Source organism: Parasteatoda tepidariorum, chromosome 9 (assembly GCF_982258835.1).
Source record: "Parasteatoda tepidariorum strain Cologne lab strain chromosome 9, Ptep-v5.0, whole genome shotgun sequence".
NCBI classification, from domain to species: domain Eukaryota; kingdom Metazoa; phylum Arthropoda; class Arachnida; order Araneae; family Theridiidae; genus Parasteatoda; species Parasteatoda tepidariorum.
The window spans coordinates 97,881,963-97,907,599 of record NC_141763.1 but is presented as its reverse complement, the minus strand read 5'-3'; the positions used below and the strand labels follow the sequence as shown (position 1 = coordinate 97,907,599).

At 32.1% G+C, this 25,637-nt stretch overlaps 2 protein-coding genes across 2 annotated transcripts in view; one reads left to right on the top strand and one right to left on the bottom strand.

The window, feature by feature from the left end:
- LOC107438734 (cytochrome P450 3A18) overlaps nt 1-21,955 on the bottom strand; it is a 28,301-nt gene extending 6,346 nt beyond the window's left edge. The window contains 10 exon segments of the mRNA XM_087152476.1: nt 319-482; nt 4,635-4,782; nt 9,053-9,168; nt 9,752-9,897; nt 13,225-13,313; nt 14,607-14,723; nt 16,478-16,574; nt 18,469-18,521; nt 19,394-19,490; nt 21,752-21,955. Of these exon segments, the coding sequence (XP_087008602.1) occupies nt 319-482; nt 4,635-4,782; nt 9,053-9,168; nt 9,752-9,897; nt 13,225-13,313; nt 14,607-14,723; nt 16,478-16,574; nt 18,469-18,521; nt 19,394-19,490; nt 21,752-21,804 (1,080 nt within the window). The 5' untranslated portion in view covers nt 21,805-21,955.
- Nucleotides 21,956-23,990: 2,035 nt separating this feature from the next.
- LOC107436862 (cytochrome P450 3A11-like) overlaps nt 23,991-25,637 on the top strand; it is a 57,745-nt gene continuing 56,098 nt past the window's right edge. The window contains exon 1 of the mRNA XM_087152475.1: nt 23,991-24,186. Coding sequence (XP_087008601.1) covers nt 24,053-24,186 — 134 coding nt within the window. The 5' untranslated portion in view covers nt 23,991-24,052. The remainder of the gene's footprint in view (nt 24,187-25,637) is intronic.

Below are 25,637 nucleotides of genomic sequence, written 5' to 3'. Positions count from 1 at the left end.
ACGTTTAAAAATAAAAGCTTTTAGAATTTTGGTAATTTTGTCAACGTTTTAAAAACCTCATCACGAAGGAGCTTGGACAAAGTGACTTTGCATATGAACTTTTAAATCATTTATGTGTAGTGGTGTAGAAAATAAGTTTAACTGGATAAAAAAATTACACATTAAAGCCTTAACTTAGCTACCACTAGAAAATTTTTTTGCAAAAGGCGTAGAAAGTAGGCAGCCTGCTACTTGTTTGGTGACGTTTTCTTACGTTGATTTTGGCCTTGCTTACCTGATAGAACGATCAAAGTTAAATAAGAAAAGTGTAGTATTTACGTTTGTTTCCTTTAAGCAATCTTCGATTTCCTTTCGAACTTTTTCTTGGACATCCTGTTGAGTAGCCAGTACATAAGTGGCCGCAGAGAAAGCAACAGCTAAAGTTTCGAAGCCAGCAACGAAAAAAATGATTCACTGAGCTATCAGTTCATTCCTTGATAGACCTGAGAGAAAAAAATGAACATTACTTAGCACTGCTTTTTTATTTTATTTAATGTTATAAGGGAACCTTGATCTCATGTTTTCTATAGAAAACACGAGTCTAAGATAGAATCAACTGAAAAACATTCATCATACTTAAAAACTATAACTTAAGAATAATTTGTTGAAGTGTATTTATATATACTATTTTATTCCACCTTTTTTACATTTTAAATATATTAGAAAATGTTCCCATTTCTTTCTTGTAAGAAGTCCTATTTACCAAGATAGGAAAACGTTATAACTCTCTGTAATCATTTCGGCCTTATCATTCTTGACCAATTAAAACTCAAACAATAATCACAATGTGCAATTTAATCCCAACAATGTTTTAAATAGTCCAAAAAACTCAAACAATAGTCACAATCGTGATACTGTTCATTATTAAAAAAATCTGCAATTAAATCCCAACAATGTTTTAAATAATCCAAATCGAGATATTATCATTAAAAAAGACTGAAAACTAATTTTTTTAAAAAATTAACTCCAATAATAGTCTAAATTTTCTTAATTCTCATGTTATATTTAATCAATCGAAAAAGAAAGTCTGCAATTAAACTCCAACAATGGTCTAAATGTTTGCAATCCCGATTTTATCATTTTTCAAAAGTGAAAACAAATGCTTAATTTTAAATACAATAATGGTTTCAATCTTATTCATAACGTTTTTGATATTTGAAAAAAAAAAGATATTTACAACACAGTTTTATAAATGCTCTGTATGTTATTTCGAAGTGAATATTTAAAAAAAAAATGTTAAGATACGACATTACACACTTTGGATATTTCCATAGCAATTGCTATAAGTTATACGAAGCTTGAAAGATTATTGTTGTTATCAAATTTTACTGCATAAAACATACGTCATACAATGCTCCATAGATTTGTTATAAAAAAGTAAATAATGGGCTAATTCCTATGTTGACTGCTGCTCACAAAAGCTTCGCAATAATTGCTTCTTAGTATAAAACAGTTTCTATCACAAAAGTTATTCATGTAAAATACGCTTACAAAGCGCAAAAAAGGAGCACCTTGAATTACTTTTAATCTAATGATCGGATCTTTACATTCTAGGGCTGAATCTTAATGGTATGGGGGGTAACAATAAATATGTTAACTAGTGCTGACGATATTTTGAGTTATGAAATGGTACTTTTTTTGAATATACACAGTTTCTTTTGATGGATTAAGATTTCTGACCCCCAAAATACATAGGGTAGCCGCAATCTCGGAAATATGATCCCAATACTTTGGTCAGGAGGGTTGTCCAAACTTTGAACACTTTAAAGTTAGTTTTACTTTTTGCTTATTTCGTCATATTTTGAGAATTTTTTAGGTGAACTTTTTGAACACAGTTATAAAATTTCCTTACCCAAAGACAATTTCATGTAAAAATAACTTTTAGTAAATATTTATTATTTTCTTTTAATTAAAAATAATCGAAAATTTTATGAATCGTAAGGTGTACAATTTTGAACGTCATTTTAAAGAATGAAACTTTACATGGCAAAATAGCATTGCAGTTTTGGTTCCGGAAAATTTAAAAAAATTAAATTTAGTCCTTCTTTAAAATGTACCTCTTCATGTACTTGCCGTGACATGACGGTAACTTGATTTTCTTTTATTTTAATCCATTTCAAATGGAATAAGCAACATAAAGCTTTTAAATTTATCAAAGGTAAACAATCGTTCGCCTGCCTTTTTTAATTTTATAGCGATAAATTTTTTTATGTTTATACGATTAATTTTTTTATGCAATTCTTAATTTTAACAAATAAAATTATTTATTCTTATGATTCCTAAAACACTTAACTTTATCAGGGATAAAAATTGCTCGACTTATTTTTGACAATAATAAGACATGGTGTATAAAAAGAGCAAAAAGGTGGTTATTTTCGTTTTTTAAAGCCCTTGAACGTGCTTTTTTCATTGGGTGTTTTTAAAAAGTGCTTAATTTTCCCTTTTCGAAAATGAGATTTTTTTTTGACCATGTGGATTTTCGTCACGTATTATGCAAAAGCATGCTTTTTACACGGTTCTATTCAACGCTTTCATGAGTCATTCAACCACATTTCGGCGTACCTTCGGTCCGCCAATCATTTTACAAGTTTTATGAAATACTTGGGAGTTCGCATGTGCGACTACTGAGTTGGGTTTGGTGAGATTATTGCACTCTCATGCGCAACTCTGCTGCATTTTGCAAAATATTATCAATTTCAGGCTTCATTTTCCACCCTCTGACATCGAATCGAAATTTTATAATGGCTAATATTATCAAGAAAAGACTTCTTTGTCAGAAACTAGTTATTTTATCATGATCATGTAAAGTCTTTGAAAATTATTTTGCATTTTGTTAATAGTGCTTAAAAATATTTTTTGAGTGCTTAAAAAGTACTGAAAATAATAAAGAAGTACTTTTGTTGAAAGATTTGGCTGCGCACCCTGTAAGAACCACTGAAAGTTTTTATATCTTAGCTTAGTTTTTAATCAACCCCTTTTTATTTTGGAAAATGTAAAGATGTAGCACACACACAAACTGCTTGATTCTGAATATGGTTATGAGAGCCACAGTTATAAGTTTTTTTATATTGCTGTTACTTTATACTATCATGCAAACATTGGAAATAATATTATCGATAATATTTTTCTTAATTAATTGTAATAATAGTTTAACTGGGGGTCCTGTCCTCCTGCTCGCTTGGTTTACCCCCTCCCTCTCCATTTGCTGGAATCACCCTTTTTGTTTTTCAATGATAAACATCTGAATTAAAAAATTTTACATATAAATTTAAAATTATTCAATTGATTATTATTCAATTGACAGATCTCAATTAAGAAATATATTATATAGATAAAAAGATAAATTAAAAAGATAAATTAAAAAGAATTATTTTTCAATTGAAAGATCCTAAAATGTTTCATTGCATGAGCACAGATTTAATTTCAATATAGTCTCTGCTTCTATTGTGATAAAATTTGAGTCCAATCATTTCACTCTGTACCATTGCAATTTCATATACATTAAAAAAAAAATTTTTAATCTAGTTTTTGGTTACTTAAGGAACTCGTTAAATTTTTTTTCTCGCAAAAATTTATTATTTAGTAATAGTGTGAAGAATTAATTTATAAAAATATGTTACACTTTTGTTATTGCATATGTTGCTGTATGCATATTGCACAGTTTTGCACAAAGCTTATTTACTGTTCAATAATTGTGAAATTTTTAATAAGTTTAGATAACCGATTTATATATGTTTGCAAGGTTCATACGCACCTGGAAAAAATTGCAAACTGGTATAAATTTCGCTTTAAAGAAGCTGAAAATCTTTAAATAATAGCTTACACTACCGAAATAAAATTTCCCATCTGCCACTTATGGATCTATATATATTTACTTAGAGGAAATAAAATATCCTGGTAGCTACAAACATAATGATGTAAAAAAATATATTAATATTACTACAACTTTTTAATTTTTTCCAGGTGCATATATACCCTGATTTGTCATAAAATGTTGCGAAATAAGGTAATATCACCAGATTACTTTCTAAAAAATACCTTTTTATCGCCTTTAAATTAGAATAATAACTAAAAAAGTAAAATGTAATTATAACAGAGAATACTAAGAGCAGATAATAAATAAATATTATAGGTAAATATCCTTATATTGGGTATTCGAGATGAAGTGAAGTGATTATGCTTAACCTTAAATCAGGTTTAATTGGATACCTGTAAGCGATGTCACGCTTGTGTGTCGAATCTGATTGGCTTCTGAATAGACAAATGCCACGATTTACCTACGGTGACGTCACTTGGAAGCATCCTATTCGGGAATAAGAACTATTTTACAGGTAAATATTTTTTTTAAAATTTTATGCTGATGTCAACCAAAGAAATTTGGTGATCTCCATGAATAAAACTTGATTACATCATGTGATTTTTTTGAACAATAGGATTGCGCTAACAACAATGGAAAACAGTTTTATGCCATTATGCTTAAATTTACAGACATTGAATTTAACTTAAAGCTAAATATAAATTATTTACAACCATTACAATATACTATATTAAGTAATTGAGTAAATAACGATAAATTTATTTTTTGAGAATTTTACTTTTATTAGTCGGAGTTGTAACTTCATTCTGGTCATTTTTATAGTTGCTGTTGGCTAAATCCTCCTCTTTTTCTATGTCTTTTAATTTTTCGTTAGCTTCAACCTCATCTGCTGCATCCATCAACAGTTGAAGAAAATCATTTCTTTTCTGAAAGAAGCAGTCATTATTGTGATTCAAATTAATTATCTTTCAGATAATTCCCCTCATATTTATATTCAGATAATTTATATAAAGTATTCGAATTCGTTGCCTGCAACGACATCAATGATACATATTATATTTTATTTTATAACCGCCATAGAAGAGCAGAACCCAACTTTGGGTTTACGACTACCAATGTTCAACTCCGTAGCTTTGTAATTTTGAACCCAATCCTGTAGACAAGGGAGCTCTTGATTCAAGTATTGGGAGAAATTTGCTTTCGTAGAGTACTTTTTTTGATGGAAACAACCTGCATTTGCGTTACGTGGAGAGGAAAACTCTGAAAACCTCCCACAGCTAGCGTGACGGCAAGGGGACTCTAACCCATGATCCGTCTACCACTGAGGATATTTTACGTCAGCACTGTGGTCGGTGCGAGCCGGGTGCGAAATTCGTATGAATCAGCTATGGCTGGGATTCGAACCCGGTTTATCCCATTGGAAAGCGAACGCCCTCTCCCCTGAGCCACCACGGCTCAATGACGTGTATTCATAATTATTGTGCATGATTACAGCGCCCTCTGTTGGTCAGTCTGAAATTCGTAACAGCCTACTGAGATTTTCTTGAGCATGCGAGCTTTTATAATTGTTGTTAATTTTTCAGGAAAAAAATGCCGAAATGCAGCATTTCTGAGCTAAATGAATCGTTTAGGCAACCTTTAATTCTTGTTAGTTATTTCTGTGGGGAAATATTAAGGACAAGCATTACCCCTATTTACACCCCCCCAAAAAAAATTATTAAATTACCAGGATTTATTTTTTAAAAAAAATATCAACCAAACCATCGCACAACTCAAAACTACCATTCAGGAGGTTACACTGATCGAACTTTTCTTCTAAAATAACCGGTAGAAGTCTTTTCATCAAATTAACTCTAAAGTTTACAGTACAGAACATTTCTTTACCTTTATGGGTTTGAAATCGTTTACAACTGATACTGTTAAAAACCGTGAATAAAAAAATATAAGGTTTTATAGCCATTTACGACTATCATAATATCAAAATCGTAAAAATAAAATTTAGGATGTGATTTAGTTGTTTTCTCAAGTGAATATTGGAATGTGACTTATTTAGTATATGTAGTGGTGCCATCTATCGTGAGAGGGGGAAAATAATACCCTTTTTTATGTTAAGCAAATCTGTGGTGCTGCCATCTATGCTTGAATGAGACTTATGTATTCCTATAATCTAGATAGGGCAACCCATTGAGGAGTGTAGGACACTGGAAACTTTTCAAGTGTTGAATGAATAGGGGAAATATTGTGGTGCCAACGCTGGGATTCGAACTACAACTCAGCTGGTCGTGAGATTGATAGACAGATTCTCAGCTAAAATATGTACCCAATAGCAGCAATTAGATAAGTGGCTTCATAAGGTGTTCGCAACTTATTTATTAATAAGATTATTCGCGGTGTGTTACGCATCCAATCATGGAAAATAAAAATATAAATTTGTAATCCTCATAAACTGGCTAGTCTTGTAACTTTAGAAGAACGTGTGCTTGATTCTCATTAACTGTGGGCATAGTCGCCGAGGATAAAATTCTGGTGTTTTAACCGTCTTGGTTGAAAACAGTCGATGATCTATTTTTCTCACAGTTAACAGTTTGAATATATTTTTTGTATTATAATGGTTTTGGTTGAAAAAGGGAAAAATAACAATTAAATGAATGGTTATTCATCCCTTTTTATCGAGAAATTTCTAACAGTGTATTGAAAAATCACCCATGTTTCGAAGCTTCAGCGAGTTTTGCAAAATTTCGCGATTCACGCCACAACTATTGTAGGCATGTCATAAACTAAATCCGAAGCTATGTCGTTAATTTTAAAATTTGTAGATTCAGTAGATTTTGAATATTTTATTTCATATAGCTCAATAATTGTCTCTTTCAGTAATATTCACTCATTATGGAAAACATTGTTTTACATTAACTAAAAAAAAAAACAGGATGAAGAACTAATTACTTGAATACTAATTACTAATAACTGAATTTATAAAGAATGTGTCTTTTTGTCATTAACACTTAATTTTGACATTCAATAATCCCTTCTAACATTCATTGCTATCATTCCGAAGTTACATTCAAATCTTATGCATAAATCGAAAAAAAAATCGTGTAATGATCAAAGATATCGGACTAAATTCTAATTAGTTTTATTGTTATGCATAGTAAAAAACCTCAACTAGTGTTTTTTACAATTGTTTAACATTTGATTTAAATATTGCCCAGTTATTTTTGGGTCGAAGCATAGCTTTTGCTGTATTTTTGTAACTACACCCTTGTGCAAATTAATTGAAACAAACTTTTTTTTTCGTGTTTTTTAAAGAAGATGTTTTGGGGTTGCTTCGGTTACAATGGGGTTGGACCTTTGCAGCCTATTGACGGTATGATGCGTTCTGAGCAGTACATTACTATTCTGGGTAAAAAAGTTGTTCCAGAGTAGAAGAAACGATACCCTGATGGAACAGGGATTTTTCAACAGGATTTAGCTCCTTGCCATGCGTCCAAAATTGTCAAGAAATTCATGTCTGAGAATCAAATTGAGACATTGGAATGGCCAGGGAACTCTCCGGATATCAACCCAATTGAGAATCTCTGGGCCATATGCAAGAATCGCCTATTAAATATGGACTGTACAACTATGGAGAAGCTAATCACGGCGTTAATTCATGTGTGGTACAAGGACACAAATATTATAAATGACTGTAAAAAATTAGTGGAATCCATGCCGAATCGTGTCCAAATGTTAATAAGGTGTCGTGGAGATCATGTTATGTACTAAAATTTTTGAGTTTGTATAAATTTAAATAAAATAGCATTTTCTCTTAGTTTTTTGAATTTATTGAGTTTGTTTCAATTAATTTGCACAAGGGTGTACATAGTTACCACCAATTTTCATACGATTGAAATGAAATAAAAGAAAGAAATGATTTCTACTAAAAATGTTAAAGATCATAATAATGCTCATTACTTACGTAGAAATTTTTGCTAGCGGTAAGATAAAAATGTGCTGCAAAATTGAATTTTCAATTTCATTTAATTATTTATTTATTTTTTAATCTTTTAAGTACGAATCATCTCTTCATTGTTTGGTGAGATATAAAATTGTCTGATGAGATGTACTGATGCACTGTTATTAGTTACACTGATGCTCTTTTATACAGGTCTTTTAATCAACAGTAGAAATTTAAATTCCAAATAAAATATGGTATCTTTTTTTTAAATAAACATGACTCCCAACTTGCTTCTATAATCATAGAGAAAAACTGCTCCCATGTATGAAGTCAAAACATTTTTAAAATGTTTCTTTTTTTTGGGTGCGAAATTCGGAATAAGGGCCACGATTCGATCATTTTCCCTTTACGTGTAATTTATCACTTTAATGATAAGAATTAAAGATGTAGTTGTAGTATATTTGAAAGTTAACGAACTCGCAATCGCATCACCTCATACTTTTTGTAGCCCAATCTTGAGAATCCCACACAACTTCCTCACTCTATTCACATTTCCCTCTCCGTTATCATGGTCTTGCAGTGGACTGATCGTAAAGACACGATTCCCAATAGACCACCGAAGTCAAGCATCACAGGCTGCGGTTAGTAAGTAGCGGATCACTTTAATCAGCCTACGTAGGGACCGAGGGCTGGCCCTCGTTAAACTGTTAAACCGTAAAGTGCGCGCAGGTCGTCGGGCTGCCAAATCGGAGGAGCCATTCCCTCTGCAGAGGATCAAAATTGTGATGGCATGACTTCGGATCATCCTCAGGGATGTTTCCCACACCGTCGCTAATAGCCCATTGTGCTGCTCTAGTGCGACGAAAATAAAATACCTACCTACTTCAGTTATTATGGTTACGTAAAATATTGCTTTTCCCCTCACGACCGTACGTTTTAGTAAAAAGTGGGAATATCCGGATGGGTAAGAAAGCAATATAATGCGTAACTAACGGAGAGGGGAAAATTGTAGAGAGTGGGAAAATCGCGTAACCTTGAGACGCCTATTCTGAATACATAAGTATAGAAGGAAGATCGAGCAATATTCATGTGAAGTGGTTAAACATGTCATCAAAATAATCCGAATGTGAAAACAGTGTGCGTTGTTCCATACATAATTATAAACTGTCTTTTTTTATATAATTAAATAAAAATTTCTAAACTTAATAAATTAAAGAAAAAACTACTTCGGAAGCAATTAAAGAGAGTTTTTTTTTATATACCTGATTAGTTCTTTTTCTTTCATTAATAATTTCAGTAGTAGTGGTGGTGAAAAACTCCATGGCATAAGGGTTTGAAACAGATATGCTTAACAGCTTCATCAGGCGGGGTGCTAAAGCTTTTTGAAAAGGAGGGGAAAAAAACATTTATTACTTTTTTTTATAAATAATAGGAGGTCCCATTCCCCCAACCCTCATCATTGCTTCACATTTATCTTTGTAATTTTTAATAGTTAACATTTTCCACAAAAATATTTTGTCAATGAAATATTCAAATATTGCAATTTCATGTAACAACATTAAACGAAACGAAATAAATGGTTTCCTAGATATAAAAAATGTTCTCAAAGATCACAAAATAAGTGACATGATAGAAAGAAACGAATAAGAAGTAATCTTATTCGTTAATGAGACTTATATGTCACTATAACAGTTCAAACAGGAAAAGGCATTTCATTTCTCTTTAAACAGGTTTTCAAAAATTTAAGCATAAATGCTTAGGTTTTATCTGGCAACTTCTAAACTCTCTCTCTTTTTGTTACTTCTGGTATGATCTCAAGCGCGAGCTTATAAAATAAAAAAAAATATTTTATTTTATTCTTCTTTGTGTTTATATATATATATATCCAAAGAATATTTTTATACTTTACTTTTCAAGCAGAAATAGTAGTATAGAAGTCAGTAGGAATAAAACACCCTTACCAACAAGTAGAAATCTCCAAGTAAGACCAGTTCCAAAGACTGCTCTTGCTGCCAGGACGAATTTGTTTTGGGGATTTTTATGAGCGTTGATTTTAGTAGAAAATGCAGACATGGCTATCACGTCCATTATAAATGCTTCATAAAACCTGTCATTCAGAAAAAAATTATGATTTTAACTCTGCAATCTATAGTATAAGAATCTATGGGACAAAATTAGAAAATTTGTTAGTAGACAATTGGAACATTTTTAGCATTTGTCATACTTTTTAAAACATGTTGGTATTTTTTCAAAAATTGAAGGTTCTTTTCAGAAATGAAAAATATTTTTAAGAAATAAGCATGAAATAAAATAATTTTCATAATATTATGAATTATTTACAATAATTCCATATCTCTATATATTTAAAAAAAATTTAAGGGACCTGAATTTTGCCTATGTTAGGGTGTGCAGATAAACCCTAAGACGCTGAATTTTTATTAAATATATTTTTCATACTTTTTTATTACTTTTTATTAATTTAGGACGAAATAAGTGAAAAATATTATAGTTAGCATTTTAATAATTTATGATTATGAAATACAGCATGAGACACCTGTGTCCTTTTTTGCGTTAACACTGTTTTTGCACCTGAAGCAATGCAATGATTTTAAACTATATATGGGCTTTAGAACAGACAAATAACTTATTACATTTTAAAAGTTGTAAAATTTTGCATTGTTGAAAGCAGTTGTCATTTCACAATGTCGTTGTTGTGTTGCATGATGATGTTCCATACTTTTTGAAGCTGTATTCTAAACTATTATTTTCAGTTGTTTGCTTTATCGAGAGGGTACTGTATGTAATAAATTTTGTTTTTAAAAATCAACAAGTTTCCTCACATGAGTTAACTCACTCAATAACTGCTGCGCATGCTCTGCCAACATAAGAAATATTTTGTTGAATAATATGTTATCCATTCTGGTCCAATACCTTTTGCCATCTTTCTGGCAGCAACATGATTCCACGCGCTTAGAATTTTTTTTTCCTGGCAAAAAACTGAACGAGGTGATATTTGACCTCCTTTTTTGAAGTAAAGGTTTTATAGTCTAAAAAATTTTGTGGATACCAGAAAGCTGTTGTAGAAAATCTAATTTTTGTCCCCACGGTGATGACGGTCTTCAAAAATGGATAATTTTCTAGAAGTTTGAGAAGAAAATCACAGACATCTCCCTTAAGGGGAACCCATCTGTTGAGCTTCGAAATCAAACATTACGCTTTTGTCAAATGATCATAAATGGTTGAATTCCTTAAATTTATTCTCTCATCGATCTCACGAGTTTGTATAAATTAAAGCCCTTATTGTGTCGATTTGAAATGGCGTGGAGCATCAAAATTGAAATTTTCGGAACGGAATTTTGCAAGCCTTTTTTATTAGCACTGGTGTACTGTTAATGCACCTTTCTTCATATACATGTTTTAATAATTTTTTTGTTAGAACAGTATTTTTCTTAAAAATAAAACATGCTAAAAATTCTGTTAAGAATCATTAGAACTTTTTGACAAGTAAACCTTGCTAAATCAGCTGCCAAAATGTAAAAGGATTTAAGTTTGAAATTGAATGTGGAAGTCCTTCGTTGGGGAACGAAATTACTTACCAATATATTCAACGAGGTGTTTTGCTCACTTAGTTTGTTATGCGTGTGATTATTTTTAGGATAACTTTTGAATTTAAAAGCATATTATTTGGATTCCTCAGGAGCGCTCTTGCTTCCCAATATCGCTCGGTAGACGACGTCCTGCAGCGCAGAACACAGCTTGGCTCATGCACAGAGAACAAGAGGGATCGGGTGCCAGCCCTAAAAGAAACAGGTGCGCGGCTAGGCAGTCATGTCCGGTTTTTTTTTTTAAACATTGTGACTTTGTACATATCTAAATTCTCAATAAATTCTTGCTGACTGGACTCGTTCCTAGGCTGGTGTGGAGCCGGACCAGTAGCCAAGCTTTGGGCTATATGGTAAAGGGTCCATAATGACCTAGGCACATGTCCAAAGCTTGGAGGAAAGAAAGAAAAAAAAAAGTCATGTCCGGTATATAGTCGTAACTAAGCCACCGCTTCGCGGCGCGGCCAGTCTGGAATGGTGTTCTGTCGAAGATCTCTCCACATTTTGGTTTTTACCCTTTCTGATAATTGGTGATGGAAATCCTCATTGATTTTTGATCTAACAATCCTTTTTAAAGTTGAAAAGGGGACTGGGCTACTGTGTTCTTACCTTTTAACATGTCAATTCACCTCTGCCATTTGAAGTAAATAAATTATTTGAATTCCCTTTATAAGAAAGATGATTCATATGCATTATACTCGTCATACAGGATGAATATAAAGAAAGAAAAGATATCGCGAAAAAGAAGAAGAAGGAACAGCGAGTATGTGAACCGAATCATTGTCAATCAGTATCATGAGCAAATAACTTTATAAAGAAATAATAAAGTTAACGAAACTTAAAATTCTTTCTGTGTTTAGATATATTTTTGTCTTTGTACTAGGGGGAAAAGATCGCTGTTTGCTACCGCGCACCAACTCCGATGATTGCTTCGCAATAATTGTTGTTCCTTGGCAGAAAAGTTTTTTTTTTACAATAATTGAAATTATTCTCTTTACATATATGTACTCAGAGGAATTCTGTTTGCTTACGCTTGTGCCTCCACTTCTAACGTCTAAATATTATCTATTAGTATTATACATATTTAGATCTATAGGTGAACAGAAGCAATTTTTCTGATGAATCATTTTTTAAAATAATATTTTTATTATAATAACAGTATAATGTTCTAACAAATTTGGTGAGTTGACAACCGTAATTTAATATTTTCGCTAACCAAGCTGGCGGATATATTAAATACTATTTTTGCTTGCACCACATTGTGCATGAACGGTAATACATAATGATGTATGAAACGGTAATTTATAATAATATGTGAATGCTATTTGCACAAAAAATAATAATTGTAAAACGGTGCACACTTTTTTAAATAACTATATCTTAAAATGTAGCGCTGAATTACGTTATAATAATAATAAAAGAAAAAACAATTACCTTAGTTTTAAACTTCTAAATCAAAAGCGTAATAATAGCAGTACAGGAAAATACCTTTAAATTAGGGATACAAAAAACAATAACTTAATAACTTTTATTAATTTTATTCTGATGACAACCGAAACAATATGGAAATGAAGGAGGGAAATCTGGATCCTACCACGTGATTTTCCGGCCAATAAAAATGCTCCGACAACAATGGAAAACAGAAACGATATTAACTGCTTTTTTATTTTGCATTACTCATATTTTTTGTGTTATAGTTGATTTAACATTAATAATTCTTTTTTTTTTTAACGATTCCTGTCTAACTGAGATAAGTATACAATAGTCATTGGGTAATCTTTCAGGGCAAGTACTGTTAAATGTAGTGCAGAGTGTAAAAAAGTGATTCTTACTTCTTAACATTAATTGGCTCTTTCTTATCCGCCATTTCTTTGAAGTTATCCACAAGAGTCCGAGAACAGTCATTGAAAACGCTCATTATCTAAAGTTTAAAAAAAACAGGGTCATAATTTTATTTTAAAAAGTTGAGTAAAAATGGTATAAAAATTTTGTTTTAAGTAATAACGCCAAATAACATTGCTGCGAGATTTACTAAGACTGAAAAATAAATGAATAATAAATTTTAGCATTTTAAAAATTTGACCTCCTATTTTAGACACTTCAAGCTTTAAGACAAGCCGTGGTGACTCAGGGGATCAAGGTGGCTCAGAAGCTAAAACGCTTGCCTCTCAATGAGGTGACTCAGTATCGAATGCCAGCGATGACTGGTAGATACGAATTCTGCACACACATCTCGCCTTAACCACCATGCTAACATAAAATATCCTCAGTAGTAAACGGATTATGAATTAGAATCCCCTTGCCGTCGGGCTTACCGTAGGAGGTTTTCGTGGTCTTGCTTGTAACGCAAATGCTTGTTTTAGTTCCATGAAAAAATCCTCCACATAGGAAAATTTTTCCCAATACTTAATCCAAAACTCCCTTGTCTTCTGGATTGGGTTTAAAATTACTAAGCTACGGAGTTGAACTTTGATAGTCGTTGGGTTGGCTTTTTAACGACAGTTATAGAAAGAAAAAAACAATTTTTAAATGAATTGTGACAGGTTACTTAGTCTCTGTTGAGAATCAAGTCGATTTGGCATTTTTTAATTCAGGAGACAAATTTTAAAAGTAATAAAAGTTAGCATTATAATTGCAACCAATTATAACCAAGAGAAAAATAGCCAAAATGAAAAAAATAAAAAAGAACGAGTCGTTAAAGTCCGCTAGATTGTTAATTAGTTGCCTGATTTTATGGATTTTTGAGAGTGAATGTTGGTTGATTCTAATGCTACTTGCCGCACGGGCAAGCTTGTTTGGTGAAACAGAGCAAATATAAGGCAGAGTGTGTTTTTCTTGTTTTTCAGTAGCGCCATCTATGGCCAAGAATTCGACTTCTGCCACACCATCCGTCACACCTGTTTATAAGGCGGACTCATTCATACATTCATTCATTCATCTACAGATCTTAATTTTGACCTGAATCATCAGAGAACAATCGATCTCCAATCCTGTGCCCCCAGAGGTATTGATTTGTTATGGGAACATGGAGGACTTTGCGACTCGACAGAATTTTAATGTGCATCAGTCACCAACTACACAGGGAGTCTTTGAAGTGCTGAGAGAGTGAATGTGATTTATTTATTTAAAATAGATAGTTCTAAATAATTATGACTTGTTTTGGTTTCCAATCATGGTTGATAGTGAAAAATTTAAACTGTGGAATCATACTTACCCTCTTGAGTTTTCCCGTTGAGAAAACTGGTGAGAGGATAGACCTCACCCTCTTCCAATCCTCATCTTGAAGATTAGACACCATAACATCTGCGATATCATCGCCTGTTTCAAAAATCTACAAATTCAATAATATAGGCTGCACTGTTACCGGCAACTTTAATACATATTCTTACAATTTTTGTACTAAATAAATTAGAAAAAAAGCACTAACATATGGGATTACGACATTTGTCGGAAAAAAAAAATGAAAGCGCTGCCAAATTCTGATGTATGTTTACCGAGAAAGGAAGACTAAAAAGATCAAAACTTGTTTGATGGATGAACATTTAAAGGTGATAGGTAGAAACAATTCTAAATTTCTTGCGGCAACAAATCTGGTTTTGATGTTTTCCATTCTGTCTTCTTCAATGATTTGACTGATTTTAATGGCTTGTTCTTTCTCACTTGAATATTAAGTTGTGCTCCTTTTTTGACTTAGCAGGGGGTCTGGGAATATATAGTAAGCAGCGTCGATTCAAGGAATTCTGTTGCCATTTACTTATATATGTAGCTAAAAAAACATTTTGGAATCACTCAGGCGTGAGTCTGCAATGTAATTCAGAAAAAAGCTCACAAAAAAATTGTATAATCTCTCCTTTTTGGGGCATGTCTTTTTTCACTTAAATATTTTTACTTATTTTTTATTTTTTTGAAGGAAGTTTGCAAGTAAATATAGAAAGACATTTCAAAATTGTCCCCTGATTTCAATCTCTACGATGTGTTTTTAAGGTGACTTTCTGTGTTGGGCAAAATTATCACTAAATGGCCTTTTAAATAGTGCCCTCCTCATAAGAGGACGCCATATTTCTGGAGAAACTTTTCATCGCAAATTCTCTTTCACATTCATATTCAATTTAAAATTTAAAGTCTAGAAAAAGTGAGTTCTGGCGAACCTAGAGTAAGGGGAGAAGTTTTAACTTCTGAAAAAAAAAAAAAAATATCGAAATTTAAACAAATTATTGGAAGGGAACTTCTCCATTACGTAATCTTAAGTTTTCTTCTCATAATTTATTTTCATTTTAATATCTTGAATATTTCTTTTCAGTATTTGAAATTTCATGCCTACTCTAGGTTTGTCTGAACATACTTTTTCTATACTATGAATTTTAAATTACTTCTGGGGATGAAAGAGAATTTGCAATAAAAAGTTTTTCCAGTGGTATAGTGTCCTCTTCAGAGTTAAGTTGTAGCGTTGTCAGAAAATGACAGTCGAAAACCTCTTGATTTTTCACCGGGGTACCGCGACAACCTCTTAGCGTAACAACAACTGATACCGTATCTTATTTTAATTAATACATGAACAAATCTTGATGTCAAAGTAAGTTTAAATCGGATAATGCATTCACGGAATACATTATTTTTATTGTAAAATATTGCCTGGTTGTTTGGTAGGTACTTTATTTACGTCACACTAGAGCTGCATAATAAGCTATTGGTGACCGTTTAGAAAACATCCATGAGGATGATCCGTTGACATGAAATCATATTTTTGAATCCTCTGCAGAAGTGATCTCATATATCGTAGATCTTATTAACACTCGGTCACAGAGGCATTGCTTACGTTGACGGGCCCGCGAAGGATTTGCACCAATAAGATTCTAAATTTTTTTGCTGTTTGTTTCTTTATTTAACTAACGTTAAGAGAAGTTGCCGGGAATCGCTACTAACTACTGTTTTTCTGTATCGCACTACTCACTACAGTACTTCTTTAAAAAGCTACACACTACGGATAAAAGGAACTACTTCCAACCACTGGTTTCATGTTTATATCATATTACTTGTTTAAAAAAAACCCAAGTACATGGAAAAATTCGACGGAATGAAACTTACTCGTCGATTGGTGAAAACAGGAAAATCTCTGACAAAAATGTCTCTAAGCAGCTTTGGATCGGCTACAGACAGATGAGGTCGATTCCCCTCAAAGTGTCTGAAATATTATTAAATTATATAAGTATATAAGAAATATTATATATGTCATGTAGCTGCCAACCACTGTGGATGGGTCGTAGTATTTCATTTTTTAAGTTTAAGGAGGTAATGAGTCTTTTAAATTTCTTTTTAATTCTTGGATTTATAAATTTAATTCAATATGATTTTGTTTACTATTAAATGCAAATAAATCAATGTAAATATATGATAGCAAGTTATGGAAACAAGAATGTGTGGTAACTATAGTAGAGTGAGTGTTAACCAACGGGAAAAGTTAATATTTTTAACATTGCAAGTTAACAAAATCAACAATAAAAAGTTAAGTTAACAATAAAAAGTTAACAAAATCAACAATAAAAAGTTAAGTTAACAATAAAAAGTTACGAAGTCAACAATAAAAAGTTAAGTTAGCAATAAAAAGTTACAAAGTCAACAATAAAAAGTTAACTAAGTTAACAATGAGAAGTTAATAATAACATTTACAATTGTATTTTAATTAGTCTTTCACTGCCACTTAGGAAGTTCTTCCTCGGAAAGAGTAAAAGTTGGCACGTCTATTTAAAGTTAACCCGTCACTGTAAAACGAATGATTCAGGGTGATTCTACAATTATTTGACAAACTTGGAAGAGTGAATGAGCGCATTAAAACATGCATTTTTATAAGAATGTAGGTCTTAAAGCTAAAGCGACGTATTAAGATGCAAAAAAAAAAATTGCATGGTATAAAAAAAAATTGCATGGTATATATACTTACAAAAACAACACTAAGTGCTTTTTACTAATCAATATTCGCAATAAATGGACATCTAGTCACCTTTTCCTTTCGGGACGTAGCTATAGTTTGTCTAAGCCAGTGTTTCCCAAACTTATGACTTTTGTGTACCCTTTCTAAATTTTTCGTAACGCTGTGTACCACTAATAAGAAAATGAATGTATTTTTTTAAAAAAATATATTTGCTTTTCTTTTTTGGTACAAAGTTTTCGGTAAAAAATTCTATGTTAAGGATAAAAATTATATTTTATTGAAATAATCAAAATAAGTAGAATTTATTACAAACCTTTACTATAAAAATTTTTTACAAAAGTTAAAAATTACAACTGACTGTTGACGCCACTAATTATTAACTGTTAACTCAGCAAAAAATAGCAAAAGAAAAATACGTAATCGTAAATTTTCATGCTGGCTTTGTTTTTTAATAAAAATTTGTGAAATTTTCGTTTGTTGCAAGATATTTCGCATAAGAACGCGTACCCCCGGGGGTACGCGTACAACACATTGAGAAACACTGGTCTAAGCTAAGAACTCTTCCCGACGCAAAGTCTGGGGCCGTCTGGTGCAATGGAAGTAAGACTGGCGCATTTTAGGGAGGGTAGCTTCACTCTAGGACTAATACAATATACCGAAGAGATTCCCTTTTTCTCGCCGATCCGATCCGAAACAACTACAAAACAATGACCCCACACCCCTACTTAAAATAGTCATACCTCATTACCACAGTCACCGCCACAGATCCAAACTACATGTCTAGGGGAGTTCTTATTTCAGACGAACTATACTGTTAATCGAAACGTAAATATTTACCTCCTCTGAATATAAACAAAAACCGGTTCATGTGGAGAGGCTTCTTCTGAAATACACAAAGCAGAGTTATTTTATTACCGTCCATTGAAAGGCAATTGTTGTCATTCACCGGTTTTCATGCTCTCGGTCATTCACAGTAAAACAAAACAAGTGTCCATATACAATCTATTGTATTTGTGGGTGTTTAATTATGAAACATATTATAATGTAATATACCCGGTTCGAATAAAGAACACTCTTATATTATTATGATCATAGTCAGACGTTTTATAAATGAACATTTTGAAAAAGTAATCATGAAAAAAAGTACCCGTAAATGGGACCCAGAGTAAAATGTCTGTTTCTATCAACTTCTTGTAAAGTCTGAAATATAAAATGAATAAGATTTTTTTCAATTGTATCATAAACATCATCAATAAAATATTAAAAATGACACTGTATTAAGTGCGCAAATAAAAACAAATAAACAGACCATTCTGAATAACTTTTTATCCGATGGGATCTTTTAATGATCCGAGTTTTAAAAAAGTCGAATGTTTGAAATTCGATTTCTCAGGAATGGTTCGACCGACTTTGCACAAATTTGATATTTTTACATGTAAAATTACATTTTTTAAATTTATGTAAAAAAATGTATACCTTACAATAAATTTTTTTTCGTACATTGTATAATAAAATATAATAAATATTTACTAATAGTAATTTTGCATGGAATTATCCTTAAATAAACAAATTTTATAATTGTGTGTAAAAATGTTTCAATTCGCTAAAAAAGTTCTCGAGATATAGCGAAATACGCAAAAATTGAAATTAAAATTTTGGAGTTGAAACTTTGGACTGCCCTCCTCCCAAGATCACATTTCAGGAAAAAGTGGTAGTGTGAATGGCGAGGTAGGTAAAAGTGGTAGGAGTGGGCAAGGTTGGGGGTGCAAGGCGGGTGGTGAATTGCTTCCCACCAAACGGTTGAATATAGCTTTGAGTGACAACCAATAGTATGGAGAGGCAACACAACACGTTTGACTGTTTTGAATTGCATTGTTTCCACCAATATGTCACAGTATCGTGAAGCATTGATGAACGCACTTCACAGGATCGTTTTAACAATTTGAACGCTCACTTGAAAACACAATCTATCTGTGAGTGGGCCAACCAGGAACTGTGGGGTGGTTCTCATACGCCTTGTAGTTAGGTAATAAAATACTAGTTAATTCGAAATAAAATGATGAAAAGCTTACTTTTCCATAGCTCTCTAGTACAGAGCCAATTAAAGGAATGGTTTTGGCATAAGGTACACCTTTCTTTTTCCAATATAATTGCTTTTGAGAAGAATGCCTGAAATATTGAATGAATAATAAATGTTTTCTACAATATATATATATATATATATATATATATATATATATATATATATATATATATATATATATATATATATATATATATATATATATATATATATATATATGTAAAATGATGCAGTCGGACCGAGCAGGAAAACAGACACAGGATTTTAATTAAATCAGAGTAACTTTTATTTGATCATTCTTAGTTGAGTGGGAGCGAAGAAGTGATGTTTACTCCATCAGCAAACAGTCTTTCTGGTAGGGAAAATCTTGCAAAAAATCCTAAAATGTCTCTATTTAGGGAAAAGAGGGAAATCTCAGAAATTACTATTGGTTAATGAACTTGCTCGAGTGATTCCCACGGCTTAAAAGGGAAAAAAGATCTTTATTTAAATTTATGCATAGTTGGGCCAAAAATAGATTTAGAAACAGGATGTAGCTTTTAAAAGTGTGAGAAAGTATTTCGATTTGAATAATTAATTAGTAATAAAGTAGGAGTTGTTTTATAGGAGTTGTTTTATATATATATATATATATATATATATATATAAAACAACATGAGTTATATATATATATAACATGTTTTATATATATATATATATATATATATATATATATATATATATATATATTTCCATACTTTTAAAGTCAAGAATCCTAATCCGTCGAACAGAGGCATTGCGAATATTTTGGAAGGGGAAGATTTTCATTTTGCCAAATGAAATTGCCATTTTGACGGAACCATTAACGCCTTCAATTATTCTTACATGTTATAAATGAAAGGATATCAAAGGCGGCTCTTCTTCTGATGAATCTAGAAGTTATAAATGACATAGTTGAGTCGTGGTGACTCAGGGGATGAAGCGTTCTCTTTCCAATGAGGTGAACCGGGTTCGAATCCCACCGATGACTGGTCGATACGAATCCGCATCCGGCTTGCACCGACAGCAGTGCTGACGTGAAATATTCTCAATGGATCATGGGTAAAAGTCCCCTTGCCGTTAGGCTAGCCGTGGGGGGTTCTCGTGGTCTTCCTCTCCATGTAACGCTAATGCGCGTTAGTTCCATCAAAAAGTCCTCCACGAAGGCAAATTTTTCCCAATACTTCATCCAGGAGTTTCCTTGTCTTCTGGATTGGGTTCAAAATTACAAGGCCCTTGAGTTGAACAATGACAGCCGTAAACTCAAAATTGGGTCGGCTATTTAACGACGGTTATAAAATAAAATAAGAGGAATGAGAGCCGTGGCTGCTCAGGGGATAAAGCGTTCACCTTCTAATGAGGAAACTCTGTTTCGAATCCCAGCATTGGCTTTTTGATACGAATTCTGCTCCCAGCTCACACCGACCACAATACTGACGTAAAATATCTTCAGTGGTAGATTGATCACTGGTTAGAGTCCCCTTGTCGTCGTGGCTTTCGTGGCTTTCTTCTTAGTATAACGCATATGCGGGTTGTCCTCCACGAAAATTCGTTTATCTCAAAGCTTGATCCAAGTGTTGCCTTCTGTGTCGGGCACAAAATTACAAGGCTACGCAGTTGAACATTGATAGTCGGCTGTTTAACACCGGTTAGAAAATAAATTAAGAGGAATGAAATTCTTCATACTCTTGTAATCTATATTCTTAAATTATGCTTTATGTCCGACAGTTGAATTCGCAGTCAGTCTTGGAACTGAATACAGTCCATCTACGAATTTGTTTTTAGTGTACATACGTAATCTCACAATCAATGAAACAAGTCAAAATGTGATTTTCGTTGAAATTCAAACTAAAACTAACAAACTAAAAATTATAATTAGGTAAGTATATTTCTTTATTAATAAAATTAGTTACTTAGTTTTGAGTTTAAAAGCTCGAGGGAAAATAGTATATTTTGTAGAGACGGTCTTTTTTATAACTTATTCCATACATTGTTATTAGAGAAATCATACTTTTTTTAAAAAAAAAAACTTGCCATTCTCAAAATATTAATGGATTATTGATTGGATCTAAATGAGGTTGGTTTCAAAAATGTTTTAAAAAAACTGTTTACAAAAAGTCCTAATTCTCGGAACCACCTAAACTTTTCCACAGAACTCTAGGGTTCCATGTAGTACCATTTTGAAACCACTGATTTAAAGAACCAAATCCCTTGCTCAATATAATCAATATTTTATAATCAGGTTTACTATTAATTTTTTTTCTTCAAGATTTTAAAAATAAATGAAAATGCATAAACTAATTATTTACTTCAATAAATAAAAGCTTACCATATTAGATAGAGAAAATAACAGAAGAATATTCCTATCAGAAACAGAAACATGATACCCTTTGTCGTTCTTTATAAGCTACAGGGTATTATTTAATCCCAACTTATCATCGCAATTGCCCACATGAAGAGAAATAAGACGCGAAGGTCAAGGGGATGCTTTTTCCTTTCTCTTGTTTCCGTGTTTTTTTCGTTGGCGATTAACACGGCTTCATTTAATTGTGGGGAGGGTAAAAAAAGAAAGAAGAGATAACTTATCCGACTTATGATAAAATGGAGTAGTTGACCTAAAAACAAACAAACTATTATCAAATATAAAAACGATTTGATATGAGAAAAATTTTCTTTCGCCTCGAAAGGCTTTCCGATTGCAATCAAATTTTATTTTATAACCTGCGTTGAACAGACAACACATGTGTTAGTTTACGACCATCTTTATCCAATTTAATAGCCTCGTCATGTTAAACCCAACCTAGAAGACGAGGGAACTAATGGATCAATCAACCGAACAAACTATCCTTCGTGAAAGACTTTTTTCGGAACTAACCCACGTATGAGTCACATGGAGAGAAAATTCTCCCACGGTTAGCTCAATAGGAACTCTAACCCATGATCCGTTTACCACTAAGAATATTTTACGTCAGCGCTGTGGTCGCTGCGAGTCTCGAGATTAGAATTCATATGGTCCAGCCATTACTGGGAGTTGAACTTTGATCGCCTTGCTGGGTGTTTAGTGCTCTAAACCCTTTGCCAAAGAGGAAAACCACGAAAGCTTCCCACTGTTAGCCAGATGGCATCTAATATATGATCCGTCTACCACTAAGAATATTTTACGTCAGCGCTGTGGTCGCTGCAAGTCGATATTAGAATTCATATTGTCCAGCCATCACTGGGGTTTTAACCTATTGGGTGGTTAGTGCTCTATCGTCTGAGCTACCGTAACTCCGATTATATTTTTATGAAGTTATTCTTTTTAATGGTGGATCAATAATGAATGCATTACTGCAGCAACTGTCATTTTTCAATCTTTTTGCAGGAAAAGAAGGCTATTGATTTTTCACTGTATTCATTATAAAACCTTCACGTGAGCTTTGGATTGACTCCATCTTTTTCGGCTGCAATAGGCGAATCGTGGTGGCTCAGGGGAAAGAAGCTGCTGGTTGCGGAATTTGTATCAACCACCGATGACTGGTTGGGATACGAATTTTGATTCCGGCTTGCACCGAACACAGCTAAATATTGATCCGTTGTGATCCATCTGACGCAACATGGGTAGACGGATCATGAATTGTAATTCCCTCTGCCGTCGATCTACCCGTATTTAGGAGTTCGTGAAACGCAAATTCGAGTTAGATTCATCAAAAACACCTCCCACGAAGGCTAGTTTGTCCCAATGTTTGATCCAGAAGTTCCTGGATCAAACATTGGTCAAACTTCTGGATTAGGTTCAACCTGACAAGGCTACGGTTAGTCGTAAATCAAAAAACGAGTCAGCTGCTCAACGCAGTTTTTAAATCAAATATATAATAGGCATATTGCATATTAAGGAGCTAACGCATGTTAGACACCTTACCCAAGTCGTTTAAACGCCTCTTACCATTTTGAGATTTAGTAGAAGTAATTCATGAAGTTTTACTACAAGTGCAAAAGACTTTTTTTGGTGGTGCAGTTTTTTTAACATAAACAATACTTACACTCAATTAAATAATCCCAAGATACTGAAGCGGAAAGTTATACTTGATGATTTAAAAAATTAATTTGCTTTAAGAATATGAAAATGTCGACAACTTTTGTGCGCTCAAAAATAGACGCCCATTTTCAAGACACACCGGACGTGAATAAGGAAATAAAAGTGATATGGAATAGGAAACGATAGATTGCCAACGAAAGAAGAAGAAAATAAAGGAAAGGAAAAAAAAACTACAAAAACTGCAGTAGCCGAGATTGGAAAACTAACAAACAAATAAGTAAGTAAACAAGTGAAAAATAAACATAAGAAATAAATGAATGAATAAATAATAATAAATAAATGTGAATAAAGCCAAGCAATAAACACCGCAGTGGCCGAGTGCTGCGAATCAGGGTAAACATGTTCATATTTTTAAAGCAAATAATATTTTTAAATCTTCAAGAATACCTAGAGACATTCATTTTCTCTTTTTATATCAGTAAATAATTGACGAAATTTGTTTAAGCATAGAGAAACGCTTATCGCAAAGAGTATTTCTTCTTTTGTCTAAAAACTGTTTTTTTAAGTGATAAACGACATGAAACGCGTGTAGATATAAAACCTCTCAGAGATATGCTTTCCATCTCCCATGGTTGGCTGAAAGTTTCTGTAATAATGCAGTGGACAAAAGATGTACCAAAGGATGTCTATATTATTTGGACCAGTTCATTTCTACTCGGGGTCACTCTACCATTCATTATATACTGGTGAGTCACTTTGTTCTCTCTTTGTTTTTATTATTTTATAGTCCCCCCACCCCCCCGAAAAATGAGCCAGCCAGAGTAATTTCTGATCTAATAAACGGATCTTCACGTTCTAAAACTTAATCTTAATGATTCAAGGGGGTGACCGGAAATATGTTAATTAATTGGAGCAGACGATGTTTTAAGTTACGAAATCAGACACTAAAACATACTTTCTCTGAATTAACATACCTTTTTTTGCAATCAAATTTTAAATGTACGATTTTTTAAAAATTCGCCATGTAAAATTAGATACTTTAAAACGATGTATAAAATTGTATACCTTAGAATTTATCGATTATTTAAAAAAAACAAAAACAATACTAAGTAATAAATATAATTATTATTTTATTATAATAGCATTATAATATTATTATAAATATTATTATTATTAAATTAATTCTATTGTGACTTTTGATTTCCAGGATAGCATTTTCCAGGATCCAATAGCATTTCCTTTTCCAAACTAAAATATGTCCTTTTGAATTATTACTATGATTTTAAAAATATCCTTTATTGCGATTTGGATTATTGGGAAATTCTATTTAATTTTTGTCTTTTTAATAATTATCTTTACACTGGAAAAGATGTATTTCTTCAAATTGATGAAATATCACAAGCATCTAATTATTCATCTCTCTTAACTTACTTATTTTTGCATTATTATGAAAAAAATTATACTCTTAGTATTAAATTTGTTTTTAGACTTATTAATGATTTAATTGTCTTTAATTTTCAAGATTATGATCTATTTATCAAGAGATATCAAGAGATCTATTTTATTAAATAATATTTACCCCGAGGAATTAATCTTGCTTCGTAATCATACTGATAATATTAATTTCAACTTTTTGGATTTGGGTATTATAAAAGAAGAAAATATCTGCTTTGTTGATTTATACGATAAAGGAAATGATTTTAATTTTAATATAAATAAACTAATTATTGGAATTCTAACGTTTCCAGAAGCATCTATTTAAATACCACTTTTAATGAAATGAATAGAATTAAAAGAATATGTAGTAATATTTATTTAGCCAAAAAACAAATAGATAAACTCTTTCAAAATTTGATAAAAAAGCAATGGATACCCAACTAAAGTAATTAAATTCTGTATAAAATCATTGAGTTAATCGGATATTATTGTAGATATATTTACTAAAAATTTTCTTTGTTAATTTATATAATTTTTCCATGTGCAAATCCATTTTGGGCAAATCCGTGGCTAAAATTATTTGCTAAAAATTTCTTTGTTAATTTGTATAATTTTTCCATGTGCAAATCCATTTCGGGCAAATCTGTGGCTAAAATTATTAGCTAAAAATTTCTTTGTTAATTTGCATAATTTTTCCATGTGCAAATCCATTTCGGGTAAATCCGTGGCTAAAATTATGTGCAAAACATGCAATTCGACT